General features: G+C 45.6%; 2 protein-coding genes across 7 annotated transcripts in view; one reads left to right on the top strand and one right to left on the bottom strand.

Annotated features, from left to right (window-relative positions):
* Nucleotides 1–17,065, top strand: LOC148651622 (catenin beta-1). 4 transcript variants are annotated; one of them, XM_088602190.1, is made up of 16 exons: nt 1–141; nt 10,270–10,320; nt 10,879–11,103; nt 11,442–11,695; nt 11,787–12,025; nt 12,623–12,824; nt 12,909–13,053; nt 13,142–13,245; nt 13,712–14,050; nt 14,179–14,337; nt 14,565–14,684; nt 14,782–14,932; nt 15,027–15,148; nt 15,516–15,576; nt 15,910–16,131; nt 16,338–17,065. In XM_088602190.1, exons 2-15 carry the CDS (start codon nt 10,308–10,310, stop codon nt 16,116–16,118), a joined length of 2,343 nt encoding a protein of 780 aa, XP_088458316.1. In that variant the 5' UTR covers nt 1–141; nt 10,270–10,307; the 3' UTR covers nt 16,119–16,131; nt 16,338–17,065. The 4 variants fall into 4 exon arrangements, with proteins under 4 accessions (XP_088458316.1, XP_088458317.1, XP_088458315.1 ...); XM_088602189.1 differs by having other exon boundaries at nt 13–244; XM_088602188.1 differs by having other exon boundaries at nt 13–240.
* A 1,054-nt stretch (nt 17,066–18,119) lies between these two features.
* ulk4 (unc-51 like kinase 4) overlaps nt 18,120–27,151 on the bottom strand; it is a 113,870-nt gene continuing 104,838 nt past the window's right edge. For 2 of the 3 annotated variants that reach the window (XM_088602194.1, XM_088602193.1), the window contains exons 36-37: nt 19,774–19,859; nt 18,120–18,957 (exon numbers count right to left, since the gene is read on the bottom strand). In XM_088602194.1, the coding sequence (XP_088458320.1) occupies nt 18,894–18,957; nt 19,774–19,859 (150 nt within the window). In that variant the 3' untranslated portion in view covers nt 18,120–18,893. Of the gene's footprint in view, nt 18,958–19,773; nt 19,860–21,008; nt 23,495–27,151 lie in introns of those variants that run through there. The other variant, XR_015925789.1, reaches the window with a different exon arrangement.

A 27,151-nucleotide genomic window follows, 5' to 3' on the forward strand; every position in this document is an offset into this window, starting at 1 on the left:
AAGAGCCCGTCTCCGCCGGCCGCCATTTTGAGTCTCTCTGTCCGCTTCCTGTGGCGGAGCTGCTGTTGGGCTGCGGCGGTGGACGAGCGCCTTTTCGGCTTCGATTTCTTCGCTTTCCCTAACCCTCCGTCCTCGCCGAAGGTGGTTTATTGCTGCTTCTCCTCGCCCTTTCCAGCGCCTCGCACGACGAGCCGAGCCGGGCCGGTCCGCGCCGGGGACGGAGAGAGGCGGTGTGCCGCGGTAGGTGAGCCCCGGGCCGGCCGGCAGGCAGGCAGGCAGGGCGCCCGGCGGGGTGGCCCGGCTCTCTCTCTCGGGCTGTCTCCCCCCACTCGGGACCTGCAGTGGGCTGCGTGTGCGTGTCGGGGGTCCGGGGCTGTTGGGCTGTCGGGCTGCTCTCTCCCGGTGCCGGAGAGTTGGAGTGCGGACGGGCCGTGAGGTGTGGTGATCGTGGGTCCCGTGTGTGTGTGTGCATGTGGACGGGGAGGAGGAGGGGGGGGTGCGTGGGGCTTGGAAATCTCGAGTTTATCCCACCCTCGAGGAACTGCTCGAGCTCGCGTGGGGTGGTGGTGGGGTTGCGCTCGCGTGCGGTTCATCGTGTTTTTTTTTCTTTCCTCCTCCATCCCCCCGGTTTGCGTGGCTCGGTAGCGAGTTGTTGTTTTTGCTTGACTGGGGGGGAGGCGGGCAGGCAGGCGGGGGTGAAGCTGCGGGCGTGGTGGCGCCTGAACTTCGTGCGCCGTGTTGTTGTTGCTGGTGGGAGTGGGGCGCTGAGAGGCTGAATGACCCCCCCGCCCCGGGGGCTGCTGGCCTGCCGGTCCCCTCGCCCCGCCGGCCGGACAGAGGCCGGAGCGGAAGGCGGGGAGGAGCCTGAGTGAAACCCGAGAGCCCGCACTGCGCGCCGGGCTGCGGGGCCGTGGGGGTGGGGAGCCCCCCCCTCCCCACGCACGAAGACTGTAGTCGCGCTCCGGGAAATGCCCAGCGCTTTAACTTTGGGGTGGCGTTTTGTTTGAACGGGAAGGGAAGTTGGGTGGTCGACCCCTCCCCCCCCCGGGTGGGTGAGTGTGGAGCACAGAGCCGCGGTCGTGACCCGGACTCCTGTGGCTGCTTCCTGCTCGTTAGCCGTGAGAGTGGGCTGGGGGCACCTCTGTATTTGTCCAGCTGCGAGTAAGGTCCTGCGGGGGGTTCAACTGCCCCTGCTCTGAGTAAGGTCCTGCAGGGGGGTTCAACTGCCCCTGCTCTGAGTAAGGTCCTGCGGGGGGTTCAACTGCCCCGGCTCTGAGTAAGGTCCTGCGGGGGGTTCAACTGCCCCAGCTCTGAGTAAGGTCCTGCGGGGGGTTCAACTGCCCCTGCTCTGAGTAAGGTCCTGCGGGGGGTTCAACTGCCCCTGCTCTGAGTAAGGTCCTGCGGGGGGTTCAACTGCCCCAGCTCTGAGTAAGGTCCTGCGGGGGGTTCAACTGCCCCTGCTCTGAGTAAGGTCCTGCGGGGGGGTTCAACTGCCCCAGCTCTGAGTAAGGTCCTGCGGGGGGGTTCAACTGCCCCGGCTCTGAGTAAGGTCCTGTGGGGGGGTTCAACTGCCCCAGCTCTGAGTAAGGTCCTGCGGGGGGGTTCAACTGCCCCTGCTCTGAGTAAGGTCCTGTGGGGGGGTTCAACTGCCCCAGCTCTGAGTAAGGTCCTGCGGGGGGTTCAACTGCCCCCGGCTCTGAGTAAGGTCCTGCGGGGGGGTTCAACTGCCCCTGCTCTGAGTAAGGTCCTGCAGGGGGGTTCAACTGCCCCTGCTCTGAGTAAGGTCCTGCAGGGGGGTTCAACTGCCCCTGCTCTGAGTAAGGTCCTGCAGGGGGGTTCAACTGCCCCTGCTCTGAGTAAGGTCCTGTGGGGGGGTTCAACTGCCCCTGCTCTGAGTAAGGTCCTGCGGGGGGGTTCAACTGCCCCTGCTCTGAGTAAAGTCCTGCGGGGGGTTCAACTGCCCCCGGCTCTGAGTAAGGTCCTGCGGGGGGGTTCAACTGCCCCAGCTCTGAGTAAGGTCCCGGAGGGGGGAACTGCAGATCAACAGGTGACTTCGGGGGAGCGCTTTCAGCCCCGAGCCCCAGAGCAGTCAGGTGGAGCCGAGGTTCTGGTTCAGCCTGAGCCCTGGCTGTGTGGCTCTGTTGTGTGGAGGGCTGGGCTGTGTGCCGCTCAGGCTGGCTTGCGAGGAGCTGGAGCGAGGCAGTGCAGAGGCAGGCGAAGCTGGAGGCTTCGGGGTCGTGTTTCACTGCTCGGCGGTTTTGGGGGGAGGTGTGCTAGCAGCCTGCCTTTCCTTTGAAGATTTCTGCACCAAATGAGTTCCATATGTGTGAGGGAGGTACAGGCGGCTGTCTGGAAGCTGGGGGCCGAGAGCCCGACAGCAGATCTTTTATTTCTTCACCACGAGCCCTTTCAGCTGCAGCGCGGGCGCGGAGAAGTGCCGAAGTGAGCAGAGCTCAGGCATTCCTCTCGGCCCGTGGAAAAAATGTGGTTGCGCTGGCCTGTGGGGAGGAGGGTGGGGTGGGATTTCATAGTGGACTGGTGGCACTGGTGTGCTTCAGGTTGGGCAGTGGCAGACTCAGGGGGTTGTGGGACTGAAACTTGGCGTGAGATGTTTGGTCATGTGTGCCCTACATAATACATACTCTGCTGCATAGGTGGGGTTGTGGCACGCTTACTTGTGAGCGCTTGGTGGTTTCTTTGTTTGCGTTATCTGAAAGGTCTATGCTAAACCTTGATTGAGATCAGTTAGGTGATTTGCTCTGGGTGGAAAATGCCAGAAATGGTATGTTCTCCATGGTGGAGGTTAAAGGGCTCAAAATGAGACAGAGACCTATTGGACTTGATGTTTTAAGACACCCCCAACACAGTCAGGTTTTTTACATTTATTCACAATAAGATCTGTGTCGACTAACCTAGATTGGCCCCGACTGTTTTATGATTAATCTTGGCAAAACTAATCTCTCAAACATGTCCACAACCTGGAATGCCACAGCCACGGACAACAGCGCTTTAAAGGTGTTTTACTGTTGATCAAGTTGGGAACAGTCAGGATTTTCATAGAGAACTAATCAACTGTTTCTTCTTCCTGAGTACTGCAACTAAGTGTTATTGGTTGTAGGCTGTTTATTTTTTGTTAGCGGTAATTGGTGGGGGGGTAGTCTGTACAAGAGGTGTGGTGTAGGTAAATAAAGATTTCCTGCCTCCTGGTTCAAGAATGACTTGTGAATTAAGGGTTATTACCCCGATCCTCAATATGCTTGTGTGTAGAGGTGAATCAAATCTTTGTTTATAATCTTTATAACTGGATTTGATTAAAATAAAAGCAGATTAGAATAGTTTAGAAGTTTTTGGACATAGTCACATAAAACGTAGTTTTCCCTTTTGCTGTACTGTGTTTTGATTCCTTGCCTGAAGTAAGAATTGCCTTTGTGACGTTTTTTTTTTGCATAATTAAATGAGTTGACGTGGAATACTGTAATTCTTGTATTGAATTAGTGGGTCCTACAGTTTCATTTCCGTTGCTAGAGAAAGACCGGTGTTTCTGGTGTAAGGTATTTTTTCCAGCTGGCCCCATGTTTTCCTCAGTTTGAAAGAGCTCAGACTTGAGTAATGGACACAAGCTGTCCTGCAGGCTGCTGCTGCAGGGCCATCGGTACAGTCGCTGTGGGCAGCCTGCTGTGTGAACGTCTAGCGATGTAAAATACCAGATGAGTTCGTGGAGACTTCATTTTGTGAAGGACAAACGTGTGTCATGTGTAAACGGGTTGGAAGTCCTCCCGCATGAAGGGATGTGGATTGTGCTTCAGCACTGCTGACTGATGGCTGGGGCTGAACGGGCCAGTATGATTGATTGTGTGCGATGCCGACCTGGGTAGATTGGTCAGGGATTGAATCAGTTCATTTCCACGACCATCGATTTGAGCAACTGTTACAATGACCTGTGATGAAACCAGGACTATGGGGGGGTTGTGATCTTTGTATAAGGTAAAATAGCTGTTGGAGTAAATACTCAGCACGACGATGGTTATACTCCATGGTTTGGCATAGTTACTCTTGTACAGCAAAGGATGATCGAACCTCGAGGTTTAGTGTTCAACCAGGCGGCATTGGGCATTTTGTGATGGTTTTGAAAGGGGAGTTAACCTCTTCATTCAAATGGTTGTTCTTGTGGTTCCTTGTCAGTTTGCAATTGAGTTCTTCACAAATGTATAGAATGAAAAGTGACACGTTGTGCAGTTCTGTGAAGCCACACCTGGGCACTAGCTCATGTCTTTGTGTTTGTGTTGCTGTGGATTCAGGTAGGTTTCTGTGGGGCCTTGTGTGCTTACAGGGATCTGTAGCAAAGACTAGGACCTAATATTTGCAACTTGTTGGAATTTGCAGCAGATTTTTCTTACCTTAAATTTGGTAGAGTTGAGTCTTGTTTCCTACTCGTTACCAATTTATATTACGGTCTTGGGTTGAAGTGACAGCTGTAGAATCTTCATCTTCTCATTGAAGGTGCTGCTGCCCTAACTTTGACTTCCCTGTTGAAAAGTAATTGTTAGAATACTTTTTTAAAGGCTAACTTGCCGTTACTTCACAGATCTAGGGCTGTCCTTATAATACATGTGGCGACAAAACTAACGGGCTGGTTTGATTGAGTCATCTTGATTGCTCTGCCAACTGCAAAAGCTTTTTTTTCTAGCTTGTCTAATCCCATTGTGGTTTTGATTAGTGGAGGCTTATCACTGGATACATTTCAGGACTGGGACAAGCCCCACCCCTCTGCTTTGGGTAGTTTGAAGTGGCAGGGCAGTACAGTGACAGTAGGCGGTTTTCTCCCCTCTTTGTTTTGGTATGTCTGGCTTGTGAAGTGGAAAGCTTCAGTATTAGTTGGGCATTTTCTTGGTTTGGTCCCATTTTATACACGTTAAAACAGTGACCTTATTCTACATGCAGGAAATGAAAGCCCCACTGGTGTTTTTAAGTGTCCGGGGATAGTTTGTCACGTTATGGTGGTGCAGTGCTTAGGGAGTGTGTGGCTTGTGTGATAGGGAAGATGAGCTGACTGGGAAGCATTCAGGCATATGAGTTTGAATGTCTTCTCATCACCAGGGGCTGGATTGTGACCCATTGCATCATTTATGGCTCGAGCTGGGAGCAGCATGCTTTGCACATTTTTATGATTTCATGGGCATTGACTCTCTTTAGCAAGACCACCTTTCCGGTTTGCCCTAAACTGTTGCTTGCATCTCAGTGCCTCTTGCAGCTCCCTGGCTGCTTCAGTGCTTACCAGCTGACTGGTTAAAGCACTTGGGATTTTTTTCTTTCTAGGCTGGAGATCCACGAGCATTTTTTGCTAGTTCTGGATGGTGTCGACAACTGGGTAGTCCATACTAATGTACAGTGGGGAGTTGATTAAACCATGTTAATATAGCAATTCATTGTGTCTGAAGATGCTTGTGAATCGGGGAGTGCAGGAATGTGCAGCAGTTGCCATGTCTGCGTATGAAATCCTTTATTGGAGCTGGAACTATAATGGTAGCTTTTGAGCGGCTAGGTTTTGCAGATCTCGTCATTGTTGCCAAGGACTTGGTTATGTCTGTGGGTCTAGAATACTGCTGGTTTCCCATGTTGAAGACAAGCCTTTGTTTCTTTTTAGATATGACATGCATTCGCCTCTTGAAATCCTATTTATAATTTTGTCAATTCAGGCCTAGTGTAGTCCTTAATTTGTTACTTATGAAGGTATATTTTCACTTGACTCGAATATGGTGTGTAACTGCTTTTCATCTGTTCCTCAGATTTGTTAGCTCTTGTGGTTTCTGGAATCAATTAGCTGGGTAAAAGCCCTTTCTGTATCTGGCAGGAGTGTGCGTCTCCTTCGGTGAACAGTGTACAGCTGAGCCGGTGTGGTGTAGCGCACTCGGGCACGGGCTCGGTGGAGGGGCGGGTCCCGAGCGCTGCTTGGGATCGCCAGCCCCTCCTCAGGGCTGTGCTGAGCGGGTCCTGGGGTCTTCCTCGCTGGCCTCCGCGGGAGTTCATCCCCACCGGGCACCACACGCGTCCGCGAGCCGCTCGCTCGCTGGGGGTGCCCCGATTGCCACACTTGAGCCTCATAAAAACACATTTGCGGAGTGCTGGGCACCAGGCGCTTGGAGAGCAGAGGGCCAGCAGTGTTTCCTGTGTCGAGGACAGAATCCCATGATCTGCATCCTCGGGCAAAATGTGCACTGCACATGTGCACCATGTACTGCTTCCACTAGTAGCCACAAGCTACTGGCTTCTGGCTTTGTGTAGTTTACAACCTCTTTTTAAATCGGCATGGTTACTGTGTGTAGAATAACCTGCTACTTTTGTAGTCTTTGCTATAACATTGTAAGTAGCGAATGTCATGAAACTGTTTTTTTTATTAATACATGGAATCAATGTATAATTCAATGTAATACAGAATCAACAAGTGAATGTGACATCCATTCATATTGCCTTGAAATGTGTTTGAATACACAACTCAACAATAGTAGGTCAATAGAGTAAAAGCCACGTAACAATGAACTTTCTGATCAAATTTCCCAACAAAACAGTGGCAGGCTTCCCAACAATGAACAAAGGAAGACTTGCCTTTCTGCCCAGTTAATTTGCAAACTGTTCCTTGTCTCGCATGTGGTAACCTTGTTGCTGCATGAGTAGGAATACAAAGCAGCCATTCAGGCATCTGTGGTTGGTTCTCCTTTCAGCTGTAAGGCCCCATATGGGTGCTATAAGATCATCCCAGCCTTCAGCATGCAGTGGGCTCAAGATTAGGGTGAAGTCCCAGCCAGTTCGCCACACAAAGAGTCGGTGAGAGAGATGTCATGTCCATGTCGCTGCTGCTGTGATCTCTGTCCGTGTCGTTTTGCCTTCACTGTAACAGCCTTGGCAAAGAATCAGCTTTTGTTGGTGGCGACCAGTGGGGCAGCAGCTGGCTGGCCTCATGTGACCACTGTAGCCAGGTCACAGGTGTGTGTGACGGGCAACGGCGCAGTCGTGTTTTCAGATGTTCTGCTGAGATGGTTTGTGCAGACTGCGTTGTCCAGAATGGTTTTTGTATGGGTTCACAAAAGCTAGTAATATTTTGTTTACAGCCTAAATTTTCTTACTGAACACGACTGAAATGTTTCTGAGAAGACGGTTTTAAAATGAGCACTGCGAACTCCTAAAAATGCAGTTTCTTTGTTATAAACATTCAAAACTTGAGTTCATATTTTGAAGATACTGGTCAGTGGTAGTTTGGGACCCTTTGTTTCCTTAAAGGTTTATAATTATAGACAAGATTCTTAATTTGGCATGAATATCTTTCTTGATTCTTTTAACTAACACTGTCTTCCCTGTCTCCACAGTAGTGTTAATGAGACGGTATTTAATGTCCTTTTTATCTTTATGCTGTAGACAAGTGCTGTTTGCATGGCTAAGGTTTTGAGGTCATAAGCTAAAAGAACTGAAAGCTTATCCCCCACGCTTGAACACTTACAGGGGATGAAGTGACTAGTTGGTGCCAGTGAGTTTTTATTGGGAAATGGCTGGCCTTTTCTAGGAAGCTTTGTCTTCAGCAGAGCAGTGCCATGCTAGGACTGAGACGGGTTTTGCCGAGCGTGCTGCTGGGCAGCTGTGGTCGCGTGCCGGTTGTGATGAGCCCATCAGGGGAGCCCATCTCGTGAGGCACTGGCTCTAGGATGAGCTGCCCTGCAGGGGGCTTCGGCACTGCTGCCTCGCGCTTGTGGGGTGAGTTCTGGTTTGTGCCTGTGTGGGGTGGGCAGGCAGTCCCCTGTGCTTCTGTTTTTGCAGGGTGTTGCAGTTTCCCTCCTTCCTCTTCCCAGTGACGCGCAGGTCAGGTTTGATTGCCAACCAGACTCACTGGAACGGGGGTTGGTAGCTGTGCGACTCAAATGGCCTTCATTTGTGGTCTTCCTCATGTTCCAGGTGTAGATCCTTACTTGTATAACATGGCTAAGGATTTTTCCATTTTTAAATATCTTAATATGATAAAACCTAAGGTAGCCTGGGAGTGATTACATTAAGGAAATCGTACTCAAGATAGTGAAACTGTCAGATGTGGAGCACTTCATAATTTAGTATGTACCTTGCCTCAGACGTTCTGCTTGATTAAATGTTTGCTCACTGGAATGAATCTTTGTTTTTGGACCTTTATAGCAGTGTGTACTGTGAAAAAGCGAAGGTGGTCCTCTGTTCAAGCCTGACACTATTTGTGTTTGTTTACTGTAATGCATAGGATTTATTATTCAGTGTAGAATCTTAAATGGTCTTGAGTGCCCCTTTGGGATATTGCTGGTCTTGCAGTTTTAACACCCTGGGTGTTTGCATGCCTGGAGCATTCCCACCTTGCAGCCTGATCCTGGAAGCTTAGTGAGGTTGGACCTGTTTGGTGCTGTGATCTGAGATCTCAAAGGAAAACCAGGTTGCTTGTGTTAAGGGGTGCTGATGTACCAGTATTCTTGTTCCAGCATGATGACTGGCTGTGGGCGGTGCCATCTGTCAGGTGTGATGTTGACCTAAGGAACTGGCTGCGTGCTCATTAATAATGCTTTAGTGCTGTTCATAAACAGCCCTGTGTACTGGCAAAATAACTCCGTGCTTGTTCAGTATGGGCTCTCTGAATTTCTGGCTGAAGTTATTTGAAGTCACTTAACACATCCAGCTGGTGTGTTGTGTAGAACTGTCCCTGGCATTTAGCTGGGTGTCACATGGCGGTGGTAGACGTGTGTGTGACAGTTAATGAGAAGTGCTGTTCAGAATGCAAGCCATTACTTTCTTGTTTGTGCACCCCACTATTCAGATATGGGTTTCTTTTAAAGAGATTTGTGAAGAAATTGAAGAATATTATCCCCTTTTTTGTTTTTCTTCAAGCATCTGGGGGTGTTTTTAAACAGGAAAACTATTAAACCAGGAAATAATACCTGCAGTTCAGAGGGTATGGGTATCACTTGACCCCTTTCTCAAAACTGGCCCCCCAGTTATCAGCTGGCATGAGAAATGGTTGACTTTTGTGGGTGGATTGTGCACAAAAGTGTTGTACCTTCCTGTGAGGAAAAGATGAGTGCAGGATTTTCAGTTGTCTATGGCCAATAGACACCCTTTCCTCTCCCTTAAGGGTTTCAGACAGGGGGCAGGTAGGAATGTTACCTTGTGGTTGGAAGGGAAGCAGTAGCAGACCTGCTGCTTGAGCCTTCTAGATGAGCGTATAAGCGCTGTGGTCAGGAGTTGACCGGTCAGCCTTACAGTGTGATAGTCAGAGCTAGGACCATCAGCAGAGCTCAGCAGTGAAGGAAATGCAGGGAAGTGGGATTAAATTTAAAGAAATCGACAGCATTTTTTTTTAGTTAAAGTAGGGAGCTATATCAGCATGCAGGCTTCACATTACTGTTTTTAATAAGGGTGCTTTATACCATTTCTCGGTTATTTGGAATAGAATTGCCTTATTCCGTGTTAACGGTAGGTTGAATCTGAGGTGTGGACAATGGGCTTGGCTAACCGCCTCAAGTGCTGAATTCAAGTCCCAGTCTACCCTGGAGATATCCAGCTCTTGGCAAAGGAAAGACTTCTAATTTCTTGTACAGGGGGCTATTTTTTAATTCAGCGTTTTTGTTTTTTTAAAAACCCTAACGGTTAGCTTTTGTTTGTGGAAGAACCATAATGTATATTCCAGTTTTAAGCACCTTCTCTGGGTTTTTAATAGTTTTGAGGTTCTGCTAAATACTCATTCTAAAGCTAATTACTACATTATTAATAGAGATTCAGTTGATAAAACTAAGGCTATGAATAAAATGTTTGTGACTCGATGGTAAGACTCCACTGGAAAGGTTAGTTAAAGCTTGGTTTATAGTACTGTGAATTCAAGTATTTGTGATGAGCAAATCTGGAAGCCACTGGCCGTCGGAAGTTCAAGCCAGCTCTTTTGCAGTTTGCGCAGTTTCGATGCCCCGTATCTGATCTCGGCCTAGGTGCTTCTGCACCCGGCAGGATTTCCACTGACGCAGCCCCGGGCCAGTTTCCTGTGGGGGAGGGTGTTCACAAGAGTGGGGTTGGGTGTTTTCCTCCACCGCACTGGAAAGTAATAGGTCTCGGTTCTTGCCATTTGGATATTTAAATTGTGAGTAACGCGGACATGGGAAAACGGGCTGTGATTTAAACTGAGAGCGCGCCCCGCCCACGAGCTTGATTCACATGTTCCTGGTTTGACTTTGTCTGAACTGGAATACACCGCGCTGACACTCCTGTCCTCTCCTGCAGAACAGGACGCTGTGCAGGCTGCGGGTTCTGAACAGAAGATGGCTACCCAGGGTGAGTTCATTGAATACCTGCTGCTTGAGTTATTACGACAGGACTTGACCGTCTTGCTAGATGGAGGGTCCAGTATAGTTATCCAATACCTGTTACTGTGTTGCATCCTACAATTAAACACTTGCTCTTTGGGGAAGCGGTTTTAACCCTTTTTTGGTGCAAAGTGGCAGAGGGCTTCCTTACTCTTTAATATATGGAAAGTTGCGAGGGAAGGGGGGAGGGGGGTTATTCGATTGAAAAATTCATGGTTTTTATTACAGGTGTTACAGTGAACATTTCCACAGTTGACTTTTCTGTCTTTTTGTTGAAGTTAAGGGTTTTTACCGAGCGGTAATGCCATGTTATCTAGAACAACTAGCAGTTTTGCTAAATCTTCCTCAGTTTTCTGTTTTGCACCATCAATTTAATTTAAAGGAGTTGTGCTTCTTAATCTCCTTGTATCCACATATGACCTCAGGTTTCCTTGACACTTCGGTTTCTGAATAAAACAGCCTTTTTTTTTTGTTGGGGGGATGGATTTGAAGTCTGAGTCCCTTTACAACTTTGCCTTGTTTCCAGCTGATCTGATGGAGCTTGATATGGCCATGGAGCCAGACCGTAAGGCAGCAGTCAGCCACTGGCAACAGCAGTCCTACTTGGATTCTGGCATCCATTCTGGAGCAACGACCACAGCGCCCTCCCTGAGTGGGAAGGGCAACCCTGAGGACGACGATGTGGACAACCAGGTCCTGTACGAATGGGAGACGGGATTCTCGCAGTCCTTCACTCAGGATCAGGTGGCAGGTGGGCATTTTGAACTTGGCTTGCTTAACTCTTGGGTGCAGAAGTGCTTTGAGGTGTCTCTGCCCTGCACCCTTGTGGCTGGGCGTTTGTTGGTGTGATTAAAACCGATCAGGTGAAATTACGTGTTTTGGAATGAGCTTCTTGTGTCTTGCATTGTGGGGGCTGGTGATGACTTGAACTGTGCCAAGTCAGCCCAGCTTTCCGGTCGGCACTGCAGATGTCTTACCTGAGGTGTCATTGCAGAGCTGCATCAGAGGAAACAAAAGGACTGGATCATTGGTTAACGTTGGCAGGTAATTTCATCAAAACCCAGCAGTTACATGTCATTTTCTCTGCAGATATAGATGGACAGTATGCCATGACCAGAGCACAGAGAGTGAGGGCTGCGATGTTTCCAGAAACACTCGATGAAGGCATGCAGATCCCTTCCACGCAGTTCGATGGCGCTCACCCTACCAACGTGCAGCGCTTGGCAGAACCTTCCCAGATGCTGAAGCACGCTGTGGTGAACCTGATCAACTATCAGGACGACGCTGAGCTGGCCACACGAGCCATCCCAGAGCTGACCAAGCTTCTGAACGACGAGGACCAGGTAGGGTTCTTCCTTGGCAGTACAAGGGTTTTGCCCCTGTTGGCTGCACCCGCTTCCCAGCTAAGTGATCGTGTCCATCTGTCTTTTGCAGGTGGTTGTGAACAAGGCAGCAGTAATGGTTCACCAGCTGTCCAAGAAAGAGGCCTCCCGCCATGCCATCATGCGCTCGCCCCAGATGGTGTCGGCCATCGTCCGCACCATGCAGAACACGAACGATGTGGAAACGGCGCGGTGCACTGCTGGCACGCTTCACAACCTCTCTCACCACCGGGAGGGGCTGCTTGCAATATTCAAGTCGGGTGGCATCCCTGCCTTAGTCAAAATGCTGGGGTAAGTGTCATCTGGCTCTTAATGGCTTATCATAAGGTTAACACCACCCTATCTGCTTTTCATCTGAATATGTACAGAATATATAACTTAACCTGGATAGACAGTTTCTGAATGTATGCAGGTTTTGCTCATCTTTTCTCCTACGTGCTGGGTATTGACATTTACCTAGTCCTCAGTGTCGCGGTATATTGCTTCGATGTGTTTAATTGAGCAATTTAGTTTAAAGGCAGATAAATTGTGGTGGGTGTGTGTTGCAAAGTAAAAGCAACTAGCAGTAAAGTTGTAGCTTCAGTTTTTTGTTAATGGGCTATATTACCTTATTTGCAGCCAGTTCTTAGGTGGAGATAAATGTCTAAACACTGTTAGTCTCCTTTTTTGTTTTTCAGCATTGCTTAGTTCTCAAATGAACAGATTGGGTTTGCTAATAGCACTAGAGTTGGCTAGTGGTCTGATTATTCTGCTAGATTTGTGCTCCTACAGTGCACAATTAATTGTATACATTTACAAAGTGACTTATTGTAATGTGTGGATAATGGCTTTGCTTTGAGTTAGGACTTGGCTTTGCCACATGCCTTATCGTCAGTGTTGATCTTTCAGGTCTCCTGTCGACTCAGTACTGTTCTACGCCATCACAACCCTCCACAACCTGCTTTTGCACCAGGAGGGGGCCAAGATGGCAGTTCGTCTGGCTGGTGGCCTTCAGAAAATGGTTGCCTTGCTCAACAAGACAAATGTCAAATTCCTTGCAATCACAACTGATTGCCTCCAGATCTTGGCTTATGGCAACCAGGAAAGCAAGGTAAGGTGCTGGTCCCTGAATCCAGGTGTGGTGCTGACAGATTGAGTCCCTTCAAGACGTTAAGCGTTTCCCTCCCCTTTACAGCTCATCATCCTAGCCAGCGGAGGTCCGCAGGCGCTCGTCAACATCATGAGGACCTACACATACGAGAAGCTGCTTTGGACCACCAGTCGAGTGCTTAAAGTGCTTTCTGTTTGTTCAAGCAATAAGCCTGCCATTGTTGAAGCAGGTATGTTAAAAATGATATCCATTTTTATTCAGCTTTGGGAGCTTGTTGAAATAAAGAGATGGTGTGAGCTTTCATTTGTGTGTTTTAGGTGGTATGCAGGCACTGGGACTCCACCTCACAGACCCAAGTCAGCGTCTTGTTCAGAACTGTCTTTGGACCCTAAGAAATCTCTCAGATGCTGCAACAAAGCAGGTTGGTTTGAAGCAGTAATTTCCTGTGCTTTACCTGGAAATGTGACTGCAAAGATTTGAGAAGATTGGAGTTCATATACATGCGTTTTTCCTGTTTCGTTGGAGGAAGTGCTTTTAAAGTGACAGGCTGCAAATGCTAAACGGATTACAGGAGTAACCTGGTTTCAGTGGCAAATGTCTACTGCTAACTACCAGATTAGGTTCTATACAAGGACATTTACTAACTTATCAAGTCCATGCACACAGTTTACACTGTTCTGTGCAACAAATCGCAGGTCCAGGCCGAGAACTTGCACCTTATCTAGTACACCGCAAAATCTGCTATTGGGATTCAAGTTCGTTTGTTAATCCAGCCATATACAAGTATACAGAGGAGCAGAGATCTCGTTCTCCGGGTCTACGGTGCATAACTGAAAGTGAAGCAAACGGTCAATTGTCAGACGCAGCAATGTTCCCTCTTGTTGTAGGAGGGGATGGAAGGCCTCCTTGGCACCCTGGTGCAGCTGCTGGGCTCTGATGACATCAACGTGGTGACGTGTGCCGCGGGCATCCTTTCCAATCTCACCTGCAACAACTACAAGAACAAGATGATGGTGTGCCAGGTGGGGGGGATCGAGGCCTTGGTGCGCACGGTGCTGCGCGCCGGGGACCGGGAGGACATCACGGAGCCCGCCATCTGTGCCCTCCGGCACCTGACGAGCCGACACCAGGACGCCGAGATGGCTCAGAACGCGGTGCGCCTCCACTACGGCCTGCCGGTGGTGGTGAAGCTGCTGCACCCTCCCTCTCACTGGCCGCTGATTAAGGTGTGTCCTCGTGAGGCCAGCTGGCCTGTGTGGCTGAAGGCTTCTGTATCTGCCTCTGCTGAAATGTGTGCTGACCCTCCTGTTGCTCCGAGCTCACAGACATCCCCTCCGCTGTTCGTTTTGTCCAGGCCACGGTGGGGCTGATTCGCAACTTGGCCCTGTGCCCAGCCAACCATGCTCCGCTGCGTGAGCAGGGCGCCATTCCCAGGCTGGTGCAGCTGCTGGTGAGAGCGCACCAAGACACGCAGCGCCGCACCTCCATGGGCGGAACACAGCAGCAGTTCGTGGTAAGTCTGTGCTTCTGAGGATAAGGGAACCCGGCTTCCTTCTCTGGATGGCGATTCCGGAGTGAAACGGGGGTAATGAGTTGGGTGGGTTTCGTGCTTTGAGAGCAGACGCGAGATTGGGGGGGGGAAATGTTTGGGATTTCTGCTTGATAAATGGGGCCTGTTGAATAATGCAGCGGTCTCGGTTTGTCTAGAAGTGACCGAGCTCAAGTATTTCCGTGTTGCAGGAAGGGGTTCGCATGGAAGAAATCGTCGAGGGCTGCACTGGAGCTTTGCACATCCTGGCAAGAGACGTTCACAACCGCATTGTCATCCGGGGGCTCAACACCATTCCACTCTTCGTGCAGGTGAAGCATGCTTTGGTTGGCCTTTCTGCGGAACCGGGCTCCTCCCACCCTGCTGGAGCGGTTCCCAATGGAAGTATTCTGTTGCTCCCTGTTTCAGTTGCTGTACTCCCCCATTGAGAACATCCAGAGGGTGGCCGCGGGCGTGCTCTGCGAGCTGGCCCAGGACAAGGAGGCGGCCGAGGCCATCGAGGCGGAGGGGGCCACGGCCCCCCTGACCGAGCTGCTCCACTCCAGGAACGAGGGCGTGGGTGAGCGAGGCTTCCCCGGCGCCTCTCCCCTGTTGGGCTTGGGTTGTGCCAGCTGGCAAGTGCTGTAATTCTGCCCCCTTTGTGTTTCTTCCAGCTACGTACGCCGCGGCGGTCTTGTTCCGCATGTCGGAGGACAAGCCTCAGGACTACAAAAAGCGCCTGTCTGTTGAACTGACGAGCTCTCTGTTCAGGACCGAGCCAATGACCTGGAATGAGGTATTTCATATAACTATCAAGTTACTCTACAATGATCCTTGCAGTGTGTGCCTGAGGTTGTTTTTTGCCCCCAAAGAGTCCTGTGCTAAATCACAGTTTGGGTAACCTTCACTTTGAAAATATTTTAAAACTATTTTACAGTAAGTTTCAGATCGATTTGAGAGGTTGTGCGTGGTATACGTGTTAACATTTGGTTTCTAGTTAAATCACTGATGTGCTTTATCCAATACCAGTCTGTTTTGACATCCTCTGCATCCCTGTTAAGGAAAGCATTCTTAGAGGTTGGATACAATACTTTTTTTAATTCTATAGTTTGAAACTGCTGCTTTTCTTCTGCTTTTTTTCTTAGTGTTTTTTCTCATTCTAGACTGGAGACCTTGGACTTGACATTGGAGCCCAGGGGGAGCCTCTTGGCTACCGTCAAGATGGTGAGCTTTTTTTCAGCGTCACTTCCCGGATACAGCTTTGTCTCGGAGAGCTGGAGTGCACTTCTGAAATAAACTCACTTGTAACTACAGCTGAACAACTGTAGCGTATAAACCTTCACTGCACACCAAGTAAGACTAACTACACCGCATAGCATACGCTTGGAGGGAGAGCCCGTTACTGAGCAAGGGCTCCCCTGTCAGCGTGAAGTGCCATCTTGTGCCAAAGTAGGTACAGGGGTTTATTTGCGTGTTTTGGGTGTGCTGCTTGTTTTTACGCTTCTAACATCTAATTGTGTGCTTTCCTCCCCTCCCCTCCAACTGCTTTATTTGCAGACCCTAGCTACCGTTCGTTCCACTCTGGCGGGTACGGGCAGGATGCCATGGGTATGGACCCAATGATGGACCATGACATGGGTGGCCATCACCCTGGCGCTGAGTACCCAGTTGATGGGCTGCCAGACCTGGGGCATGCCCAGGACCTGATTGAGGGCTTGCCCCCAGGTGATAGCAATCAGCTGGCCTGGTTTGATACTGATCTGTAAATTACTACTTTAGGTAAGAGTGAGCCTTTTTCAACAAAGACTTCATGCCGCCAAGACTAAGGTTTTGTAGTTTCCTGGTGATGTTCTGCATGATAAGTGTGATGGAGGGAGTGTTACTAATCATAAAACAGTGCCTTGCTGAATGTAATGTTTTCTAGACCTGAACAGCAGTAAGTGATTTTTTTTCTGACTTGTTTCTTTTTTGGCTTTTTTCCACAGCTGTATCGTCTGAATGAACTTGCATTGTGATTTGGCCTGTAGAGTTGCTGAGAGGGCTCGAGGGGTGGGCTAGTATCTCAGAAAGTGCCTGACACTAACAAAAGCTGAGTTTCCTATGGGAACAGTCGAAGTAAAACTTTTTTTGTTCTGGTCCTTTTTGGTTGAGGAGTAAACTGCAAAAGGATTTTTGGAGCTGGTGCCTAAATGGAGAATGCACAAGAGTGGATCTTAAGATGGAAATTCAAACCCTAGCCTTGCCTGTCTTTTTTTATTACTTTTTATTTTTTTATTTTTCAGTTTCTGTAATGGTACTGATCTAGCTTGCTTTAAACTAGTCTAGTCATTTTTTGCAGTAATTTGTATTCCTTTTAAGTCTTTCTTGTAGTGTTAAGTTATAGTGGTAATGCTCCATAAGTTTCTAAATTTTATCAAGTAATGGTGTAGAACACTAATCAATTTAATTGTATTCTGAATAAAGTGTAACATTGTGTAGCTTTTGTATAAAACCAGGAATTGGAAATGGTCCAAATACATTCTTTTAAATGCTTACATAAGCAGAGAAACTGTTTCCAGTGTCTAAGGATTGTTCCAAAGGGGTGCATTTGGGTGGGGCCAGAATTTTTGCAATTGAAGGTAGTTTAATGAAAACCGTAAGTTGTTGTAGCCTGCTGTGCTTATTGGAAACATGGTTATGAAATGGCTAAACAATAAAATGGACTTTTATTTCAGTTATGCCTGTCTTCTTTCATAATGTTTCACACAAGTTGCCAACAGTATTGACACTTTTACAATTGCAGGTGGCTCATTTTCCTTGTTGCAGGTTCACGGTGAATGGAAGTGTGTTCCTGGGTGAATTAATAGTGAAAAGGGATGAACTGTAAAAGCTTGTTCTCTGTGACAAATGTGATGTCTGCATTCTCTGAGGGAGCTACCGATTTGTATTTGAGACGGCATATTTATGCTGTGAAGATGAAGTTATCACATCGGGTTTTATCAAATACTGTAAGGTTCTGGCATTCATGCAACTGGGTACTTGATTTTACTTAATTGCTTTGACTTCTAATAAGTATGAAACCTCACACCTCATGGGATGACTAGTCTTAACAACTTCATGGGGAAAAACCCAGATTCCCTACATTTGCAGGAGCGTTCTCTGAATGTATTTAGTGACTTGACACTATTCCATACCCAAAACTTCATCCTACCTGTGTAAGCAGAAATGTATACAAAGACCTTACACTGCCTTAAAACTACACAAGTGCCTGTACAGACTTTGATCTAATAAGACCTGCATGCTTTACCCCCAAAAGCATAGCACTGGAAAAAAAAGTTTCTCAATCTGGAACACAGGTCATTGTTTTTGGAATCTTTGCTTTATAATTCTACACCACTTAATGTTAACACACCTGAACATGTCTAGGACTTTGGAGTTAATTGGAGTCTCTAGAGTAGTCCCATTGATTAATTGCATTGGAAAAATGGACATTGCTCTCTTGGGCATCTGAGTTGTTTTTTGTAGGAGCAACTGTTTGTGAAACTTGGCAGACAGTAAATGTTCACCAAGTACATGGAATGTAGTTGCACATGGGCAGTTACTGCTAAAAGTGATATCATAGTCTGTTTAAATATCTGGGAGTCTGATTTTAAGTGTTTTGGGATTAAGGACATTTAGATAAGCTGCATATTGCTCATTTTCAAATGTATAGTTTATAGCAAAACATCTGAGTGCTAAATATTAGTCTGCTTTGATGTAAGAGTGAAACCAACACAAAAAAGAAAGCATTTATTTTTTTCTGAAAGTAATCTTTATTGGAGGCTTGCAGGTAATGAAGTCCATTTTATTTTAAATACAATGACAGTTGTCAGCTATGAACATTTTTTAGCGTGATTTAAAAAGTATTAACATCCTTTCAATATTATTGCTGAACTATAGCAGTCTGATAAGAGTTTTAAATTTCCAACTAAACTGTTGCATGTCTTGGAACAGTTGCATTTCACTACATTATCTTAGGGAAGATGTACATGACTGAGTTTAGGTTCTGAATGTTGTGAACTAAAGATTGAACTCTGGCTTCCACACTTGGGTCAGGTTTAAGAATTGGACTTAACCTCCAGATGTTTGTAAGTGCCTGACAAGTAATACAAGAAGTGACCAGAAAGGGGGTGTATCACTAGATAATGGCACCTGGTGAAGAGAGCAGGGAAGTTAATTGAATCTGTCACCTGTCCAAGCACACATGTGGCAGCAATCAGAACACAGGTGTTGGTTTAGTTTTAAATGATGGAGAAACCAGTTGGGTGCTCTGCCTCTCCTTTCCACTGCCATGCTTACTGGAGTACTGGGAAATGAAGGCCCAGGAGCCAGAGTCTAGATGACCCTACCAGAAAGTAATGTTTCAACAAATACTTATAAAATTTCTAAAGCACAAAATATATAAATCCTATTTCTAGTTCAAACATGAATAAGTTAACTGTACAGCATGAATCTTTATTAAAAGATAACTGAAAAACACTACTCAAATCTAGGCCCGAGTCCTGCTTCTTTACATCTGAGCATCAGTGCCCAATGACTTTCAGGATTTCAGTAGCAAGTGCAACAACAGCAGCATCTGCATGGGATCTGAAAAAGAAGCAGTTCAGAAATCACTTTTTCATCCTTTTTGGTCACCATTTTTTATTTGCATTGCCTGTCTCTACATATAATTGATCAAACTGACCAACAGTTGCTGTTTATTCAGGATAAGTTAAAGTTTCTTCATCTTTGAAGTATATCATTTAATAGTTAATAAATGCCTAAGCATTACATGAGACCAGTTATAGCATTTAGGATCTCTGAATAAAAGATACAAATCATTGGGTAAATTACAAGCAGCTACAGTCTATTTCTTTGAACCGTCATTCAGTGAGAATTCAGGTGAGCCTTGCTTTTCTGGGGAAAAGGGGGGGTGGATAATACACACTAAACAAAGCTTTAAGTGAAAAGTTTGCACAAAGAATTTTGCTGCAGCTTTGCCAAAACTTTACACAGTTGAAGCTTTGCCAGTATGTTCTTCTGTTACAGACTTCACAGCTGAACTTCAAAGGGACTGCTCTCTCATTTTAGAGAAAAAAAACTCCAAATTGGGCTCTAGGCTGATAGCTGCTCAACAATACACCAGTATCCGGCCATAAGAGAAATTACAGCTCTAGGAATCTTTCATCATGCGGCCCTGCTGTGGCCTCCCACATCAATGGATCAAAGTGAACCTTGATAATAATAACAACAAATACAATCCCGAGAGGCACAGAGAGGGGAGTTCCAGGCTCAGTCGGGTATCGCCAGGGAGGCTAGAAACATGAGATGCTTGTTGTGAATGGAATGTGATCACAGGAGAGGGTGAGTCTGTAAGATTTGAAAGACTCAAAATAGCTTTTCAGGGGGCCTCAGGAAACTCACCTGGCAGCCTGGGACATTTTTTGGAGAGTGTGGACAAGATCAGCCCCCTCCTTAAGGCACTGCAAGTGTTTCTCGTTTGAAGTGATCTGGAAGAGAAAAAAAAAGTTGAGATGCTTTTAGCAAAATGTATTTTGACACAAGCACTTTCATGCAAGCACTTTTCATTGTTTATATTGTTCATCTTTGAATATCTGGACTTTCCAAAAGCCATTGACAAGGTACCTCTTATGCAAATACACACAGAGGTAGAACCAGCAGGTTATCTGCCGTCGATATTAAAGAGGTGTCGTCTGTATTAGGTGGTGAGGCAGAAGGAATGGCAAACAGCCTGGGTGTAGGGTGTCACAAGGACAATGCAAGGTGATAAGCAGCAGAAATTATTCTGAAAGGATTAGACATGGGGAAGAAACGTTTTAAAAAGTAAACTTTGCACTGACACAAGCAAACACTCTCTCCTGAGAATAATGCATGGACTGAATGACTAAATCACACTTTAAAACTGAAACACTGGAATCGTTCTAATTTAAACTCAATACTGAGTAATAGTGCAAAGGAAAACAGCTCTGAATGGCCTGATTTCGTTACAGATTAAGCTGTCTTCAACTCTATTATTCCCTCATCCTGTTTTTTTTATTTTAATATTATCTGAGATATCTGGGATGCTATTGAGAAACAACAGGGCACTGTCGCACAGCGGCCTGAGAAGGCCGAAGTAGGTCTCTTCTATAAAAGCCTGGCTCAGCTGCAGAGCACTCAAGTGATGTAAGTGCAGTTTATTTACAGTGTTCTCCATTCCCCACACAAGAAAAGGAACTCCCCAAAAAGGAACAAAAATAATCGTTCAAATAAAGACAAATCCTCCTGCAATTACTCTTACTGCCTTCTCTCTGCTTTTGGTCACAACTACCTGACTCACCAACTGACCGATTATTAGGCTGAGGAGCTGGCCTATATACCCACCCCTTTGGAACAAACCATTTCTTCTTTACATAACCTTAATTCACAAATTATAAATCCATAATACATCCATTTGATTTCCTACAAAAGAACAGCATCAAATGTATCTCAATAACACACAGCATACATTTCATTTTATCCCAGGTCAAAGAAACATCAATACAAACAATAACCTTTCCCCCCCTCTTCACGTGCGTGTGGTTTTAACCATCTCCATAAATACAGCTTTAGAACTGGGGTTAGGTTTGGCCTTCCAGGGCCACCATAGGATGACTCACCCCAGGAGGACCAACACCCTTGGTACTATGAGATCCAGTAGGGGACCCCTTTGTTCTGGGAGCCTGGCTGCTTGGTTTCGTCCCGACATTCCTTTGTCTTGGAGTTCACACGAAGGGATTCTGGCCTTTCCAAAAGCACTTTCCAAAAGCACAAAAAGACTTTTTGTCCCCGTGTGTGGTTATGGAAACGATTGTAAGAACTAGACTAGAGGATCACCTAGAAGGTAATAGTCAAAACATTTATTTGTAAAAAGGTATGTTTTGACCAACCAACTTATTACAGTTCTTTGAACAAGTAACAACAGGCATATAGGGCATATAATATTTGGATTTTCAGAAAGCTTTTGATCAAGTATCTCGTAAACAATTCTCAAATTGCAGGTTGTAGGCAAAATGTGGGGAAATGCAATGTTTGGATTGAGATTTGGTTATTAAATAGAAAACGGGGTGTAGATATGGGGTCAAACTGGAGAGCCTGCGCACCAGAGTCATGAAGATCAGCATCACTGCTCTTCAGAATTCATATCAGTGATCCTCACGTTGTAATTATTGCCCAAAAGCAGAGAGAAGGGTAGAACAGCTTACAGAGGGCCAGGGCAACGAGGGCAAGAGCTGGGGTGTGGGGTGGGACAGAAAGAAGAGACGAGCTGAGAATGGCTGGGGGCAGTTTACAGGAGGTGTCGAATCGCAGCAATCTGCAAATGAATGGGAAGACTGAAAGCAGACTGAATCACTGGGCGGGGGCTCGTCACTCCATGGCCAAACAGCACACAGAGATTGCTGGTCTCGTGATTTGCAAAAGAGCACAGCGAGACGGAGAAACGCCGAGAAGCCTTGATGAGAAACGGGTATTTTATCTGGAGGTCAAAGATGGGTAGTCTGTTGCGCGGATTCAGACTGGGGCTGTCTGACACCTTTACTGTTTTTTCAGTGAGTTGATTTGGTATGAGATTTGGATCACATTTCTTTGCCTTGCAAAAGCATGTTTCTATTTAATGATGAAACAAACATTCATCGAAAGTCAACAGTGTACCAGCCGTGGTGATTTACCAGAATGGTCCTGCCCTGGTTTGTCAAGCTTTCCCCTTCTTTCCAATGACAAATCTGTATCCAAACGCACGACAGACACAACAGCGCTGGAGTGATTCTGCCACAGATGTCAACTGTAAAAAGAAAGCTGCACTAGGGCTCTGTGGCTCTAAACAGATCTGAACTCAACCTGCTATTCACGGCAGTTTAGCTTATTATAAGACTTCAACGAGATAAGGAGGGACATGCATTACAATTCACGGTCAGGGGCAGAAAGAGTTTCTCCGTCGTGCACCAGTGAGTTTTCTCCAGGAACCTGTGAGATTTCATTTCAATTACCTGTGCTAGATGTGGCTCTAAGGCAAGGAGAGTGACTCTGAGTCCCTGCTAGAAGTTTATGAATTCACTAATAGATGTTCGCTGCTATTGAAAATGACACCTCGACAGGCTTCCGTTCTGCAGCTGTGCTGCACTGCTGTTGCCAGGCAACCGGGATATGAGATCAGGAAGGCTCTTTAGCTAATTAACGTGACTAAAACAAGAAGATTTATACTCGGCACGGCATGCTCAGATTCAAGACTACACTCTGGAATCAGAGGAAAGTCTAAAAAAAGATACAAGAATCTGTAAGTAATGCCATCATTTTGAAACGTACAGTAAAAGCTGAATGCCAATAAGTTTAGTTAATGCACACTTTCTGTACAGCAGCAATCATGCCAAATTTCAATCGACGACCACACACACTAATATCCCTGGAAGAAAACTGATTATCCCACAAAATGTCAACACGTCTTTTTTAACTGGAAAAGAAAATGAGGACTCTTGGAAAAATGTCACACGTCACACACAAAAATCTACTTCACCAGCATCAGCAGAAATGGCAAAGATTTTCAGACCTCTTACTGTATTTCATCATGACGTGTCTGTGTTTGCTACAACGGACACAGGCAGCAGTTGGGTCATGAGGACACTCAAGAGCAACACAAGCGTGCTTGGAAACTGCAGCACAGAAGGAGTGAGGCTCTCTCTCTCCCAGCAAGGCTTGTGCACAGGTAGGACAAGAAACTGGTCCACTAGTGGCCCAGTAAACTGTCATGACCTATGGTGACAGAAGAGTGTGCTCCATGGGATTCTTACTGGCACTGTCCTCTCAGGACAGGACCCAGTACAGCAGACAGCACCACCTGATGCTCTTGATGCTCTTGATCTTGAGAACTAGATGGCTGTCTGGGTTAATGTGCTTTGGCCTTCAGGCCCAGCGGTATGCGTACACTTCCAAACAAAAAGCAGGTGTAGAAAATTAACTTGGGTGACTAATGAATTGAATAATGCAGTAACAGCGGAGATTCAAAGATAAAGACAATAACACAGCATTTACCGTTTTCCCCTTTCCCCTTCAGCCCTGCTAAGGATGGGTGAATGGGCCAAGCACTGCTTTGAAAACGATCAGTCCATGGCTAATGGATGATAAAAGGAACATTATCTGTGTGGTGTTACAGCACCTCCAACGCCGTGACAAATACCTGGTTTATTGCTCTGTAGAAGCGGTTACCCTGATATGCATATATTGCAAACAACTCATAAAAAAGTTACTAGAGCTATGCTGACCCTTTGATCCATCATTTCAATTTAACATTGAGAATCTGAATTTGAACCCAGTCCTGGGATCCCCTCCCGCCAAAACAAATCAGTAACAATCCGCTTTCAGCTTTCACAAAGCCCTTTCTGTAAAACTCCTCTTCAGTTAATGCCAATAATATGAAAATTTATGGATCTCTGAAGTCCTATATTTGTTTGCATATTTTTTAGTTGTATTCTTCAGTAGCAAATATCCTTTAATTCAAACACTTAATAGTGATGTCATTGGTATACTATGTCAGGTTTCACCATCTCCTCTTTAAACATCAGTCGTAGAACGTTTTCTTATACATTATATTGGAGACATGTTTACACACACTTGGTTGAATCTTGAAAATAATTCTGAGTCAGCAGCAGGTACGTCTGCTTTTCCTGCTGCTTAATTTAACACGTTCTGAAAGGTGCCTTTAAAAGGATCGTTTCTTAACAATCCAAGCAACACATTCCCTGATAAATGTTTGATGAACTTAGCCGAGTTCAACACTGCCTGACTCCATTAAAAACCCCCAAGTAAGCAAACTGATCACCTACAGAGGGACCGTGACCCTATTCTCTGTCCTGAAATAACCTCCACCAGCAGCAAGGACTTTTACTTACAGTATATAAATCCAAATACGTGGTGCTGTCGTTTCCTCTTTTCAGTTGTGCAAAGTACAGTATGTGGTCATTGCCAATAAAGTAAAATCGCATGTTTCTGTGTGGGGAATTAGACTGACATTTACTGAGATCACTGCCACCCGGTTATTTTCTAAATATAGAGTAAAGAACTTAAAAAAAAACAGATGAATATTATGTGACAGTTCTGGCAACATGACAGATTAGATTTTCATTTATTTTACAGTGTTCATAATCACTTCGATAGCAGGAAGAATCAATATTAACAGATTTAATAATCTTACACTTTCTAACACCTGGGTTTGACTGTTTGCAGGAAAACTATCTAATGCCAGTCTCCTCTGCTGCACATGCAGAATTAATGACAATGACATATAATTATGACATCCACAGATTCCCACAAATGCATGAGAAAATACTAATCCTCCTAAAAAAGCAATAAAAATATTTCAAGATGTTTAAAACCAGCAATTATTTTAGCTGCCGTCTTTGCAACGTTCTTTATTGATGGCTATGTTTTGTAAACAACTATATTTCCTTGAGGAAATGGTTGCCAAAGGCCGTGAAGGCCGGCTATATGGCTATTGACTGTGCTCTGGGAAAACAAGAGAAAAAGGGTGGCAAGACTGACTTTTATAGGGAAAAAATACCAGTCGTGCCCAGTGAATGAATACTAAATACTAAAGCCTTCATTACTCTCATTTCTGTATGGGGGACTGGCCTGAGCTCTGGACATTAGCCATTTTCTCATAGCTGATAGTCTATACCAGCAAACTGGTTGATACTTTTGCTGTCCAGTTAATCAGTACACATGACTGAAGTGTTTAAAAATCACATGGTTCATATTTTAATTAATTTATGCTAGATTCTGGTACATACTGACACTTGTGGACAGCTAATACAGTACTATTACTAATACCAAGAAATCATACGGTATTTTGCATACTAATTTCATGAAGAAAACTGCTTAGTGGAGAGGATTCAAATTAACAGTCTCAAAGTTAAATAGTAAAGAATTTGTGAACAGACATTTACTTAAGAGCTCATCATTTTGAAAGGAAAACCTTTCAGTAGGGTTTTATTAGGTTTGACTATAAGTATGTACAGTTTATAAGGGGTAACTGTCTATTGTGCAACTGGATTTTATCTGCCAAAGACTCGCAGTCTGCTAACAACTAATTTTCTTCTTGTGGCTAGCAAAGGAGCAAGTGAAATTTTATTCCGTGCTGGAAAAAGAAAGAAAAACAACATTTTGGCGGTGGAGCATCTCGAACGTCTTGTGGCTAGTGCACGAAGTGTTCTGTCGGGTTTGAGAGAAGACAGAAAGACTGAATAAAGATGACGCGTTCTTTCTATCTTCCCAACAGGGAGGTGAGGTATTTGCACTCATTTTTAAAGCCATACGACCCAGAACTGAGCAGGAGCGGTAGGAGCACAAGACACCAAAAGCCCTCTTGTCTTCTGCCAGGTGTGACTTCAAAAAGCAAAGTAAACGGCAGGGCTCTCCACACTGTTCCAGCAAGGCGCTGCGCCCTGGCAGAGTTTTGCGGGCTCCTCTCTCAGCCCAAGTCAAACAGGAGACAGTTTAAAGCCTGAACACCCTGGAGGACACACATTTCTTTCCAAGCCGTCCCAGAAGATCAGAAATCAGAAAAGCAATGCTTAGATTCCATTGCAGTACATATCCAGTTTATAAACCAGTATTTACCTTCTTAGATAATTTTCCTTTATATATACAATCATCACCCAAATAAACTATTATATTTGTGTTATATTTGCTGTGCTTGATCAAAGCAATTTCTTTTAAACTGAGGAGTAAAATTGTACTTTTGCTTGCATACAGGATAAAGGAAGAGCTCCTTAGCTTACTAACAAGACAGTCTGGGGATTTCTATCTTTCAGATCTTGAGGGAGAACCAGCCATTTAATTACAAACAACGTACCCAAGAGTTTGAGTTAAAATGCAGGCACAAATCTTAGGAAAATGTGATGAAATGAAAACTTTTTAGTGCAACAAACCTGAAGAGTTACATCTAGTATTTATGACTAGATTTATCAGTGTTAAATGCTCTCGTGTTTTATGTTCATTTGATTAGGCTATAAAGCAGGGAATGGCATTTTTCTTTGAACTGTTTTTGAAAGAAGTACAACCTGTGCCTCCTCTATTTCTAATATAATAAAGCAATTAAGAATGTCTTTGATGAAGAACTAAAAAAAAGTACGTACATAGATTTCACAGCAGTGTGATTAATGAATAACAATTAAGACTCTTTGTTCATCGCTCGGTTTAGAGAGGAGACTGAGTGCTGTTTTTCAGGGACCATCGAAATGCTTAATTAATTTCCCTCTTCCTTAGTTCAGGTGCAAATCATCCTTGTGCTTTATTATTTAAATTGATTATGCAAGCATCTGTTGACAATTTACGTAACAAAAACCTAAAAGGAAAACAGCTTCAGTGTATATTGGTGTGCCATTTTGCATTCTTCCAATTCACTTCCTAATACAGATTTATGTGCATCAAGATTCATCAGTTAGCTTTACTTAATTGAGAAATTCATTATCTGGGTAGAGGAACTGAGAAACTGGGAAAATCCTACCAGCAGAAAAAAAAAAAATTTAAGCAGTAATAAAAAATAATGATGTGAATTTTCTACCTATTTATAATTTACTTTTATCCCTTCATTCCTTCAGTAAATGTCTTATGCAATGCTTGATAACATTGCTAGCAGCGCTAGTGTCCCGGGTTCGATCCCTGGGGTGCTATTCTGTGGGGAGTGTGCATGTTCTCCCCGTGTTCGCGTGGGTTTCCTCCCAGGGTCCAAAGACATGCTGGCAGGTTAACTGGCTCCTGGGGAAATCAG

Source organism: Lepisosteus platostomus, chromosome 12 (assembly GCF_059453375.1).
Source record: "Lepisosteus platostomus isolate fLepPlt1 chromosome 12, fLepPlt1.hap1, whole genome shotgun sequence".
Lineage (NCBI taxonomy): Eukaryota > Metazoa > Chordata > Actinopteri > Semionotiformes > Lepisosteidae > Lepisosteus > Lepisosteus platostomus.

Coding starts and splice junctions, on each gene's coding strand:
- LOC148651622 (XM_088602190.1), top strand. Junction 11,696..11,786: donor TTCTGAACGACGAGGACCAG/GTAGGGTTCTTC, acceptor TGTCTTTTGCAG/GTGGTTGTGAACAAGGCAGC. Junction 15,577..15,909: donor TCTTGGCTACCGTCAAGATG/GTGAGCTTTTTT, acceptor CTTTATTTGCAG/ACCCTAGCTACCGTTCGTTC.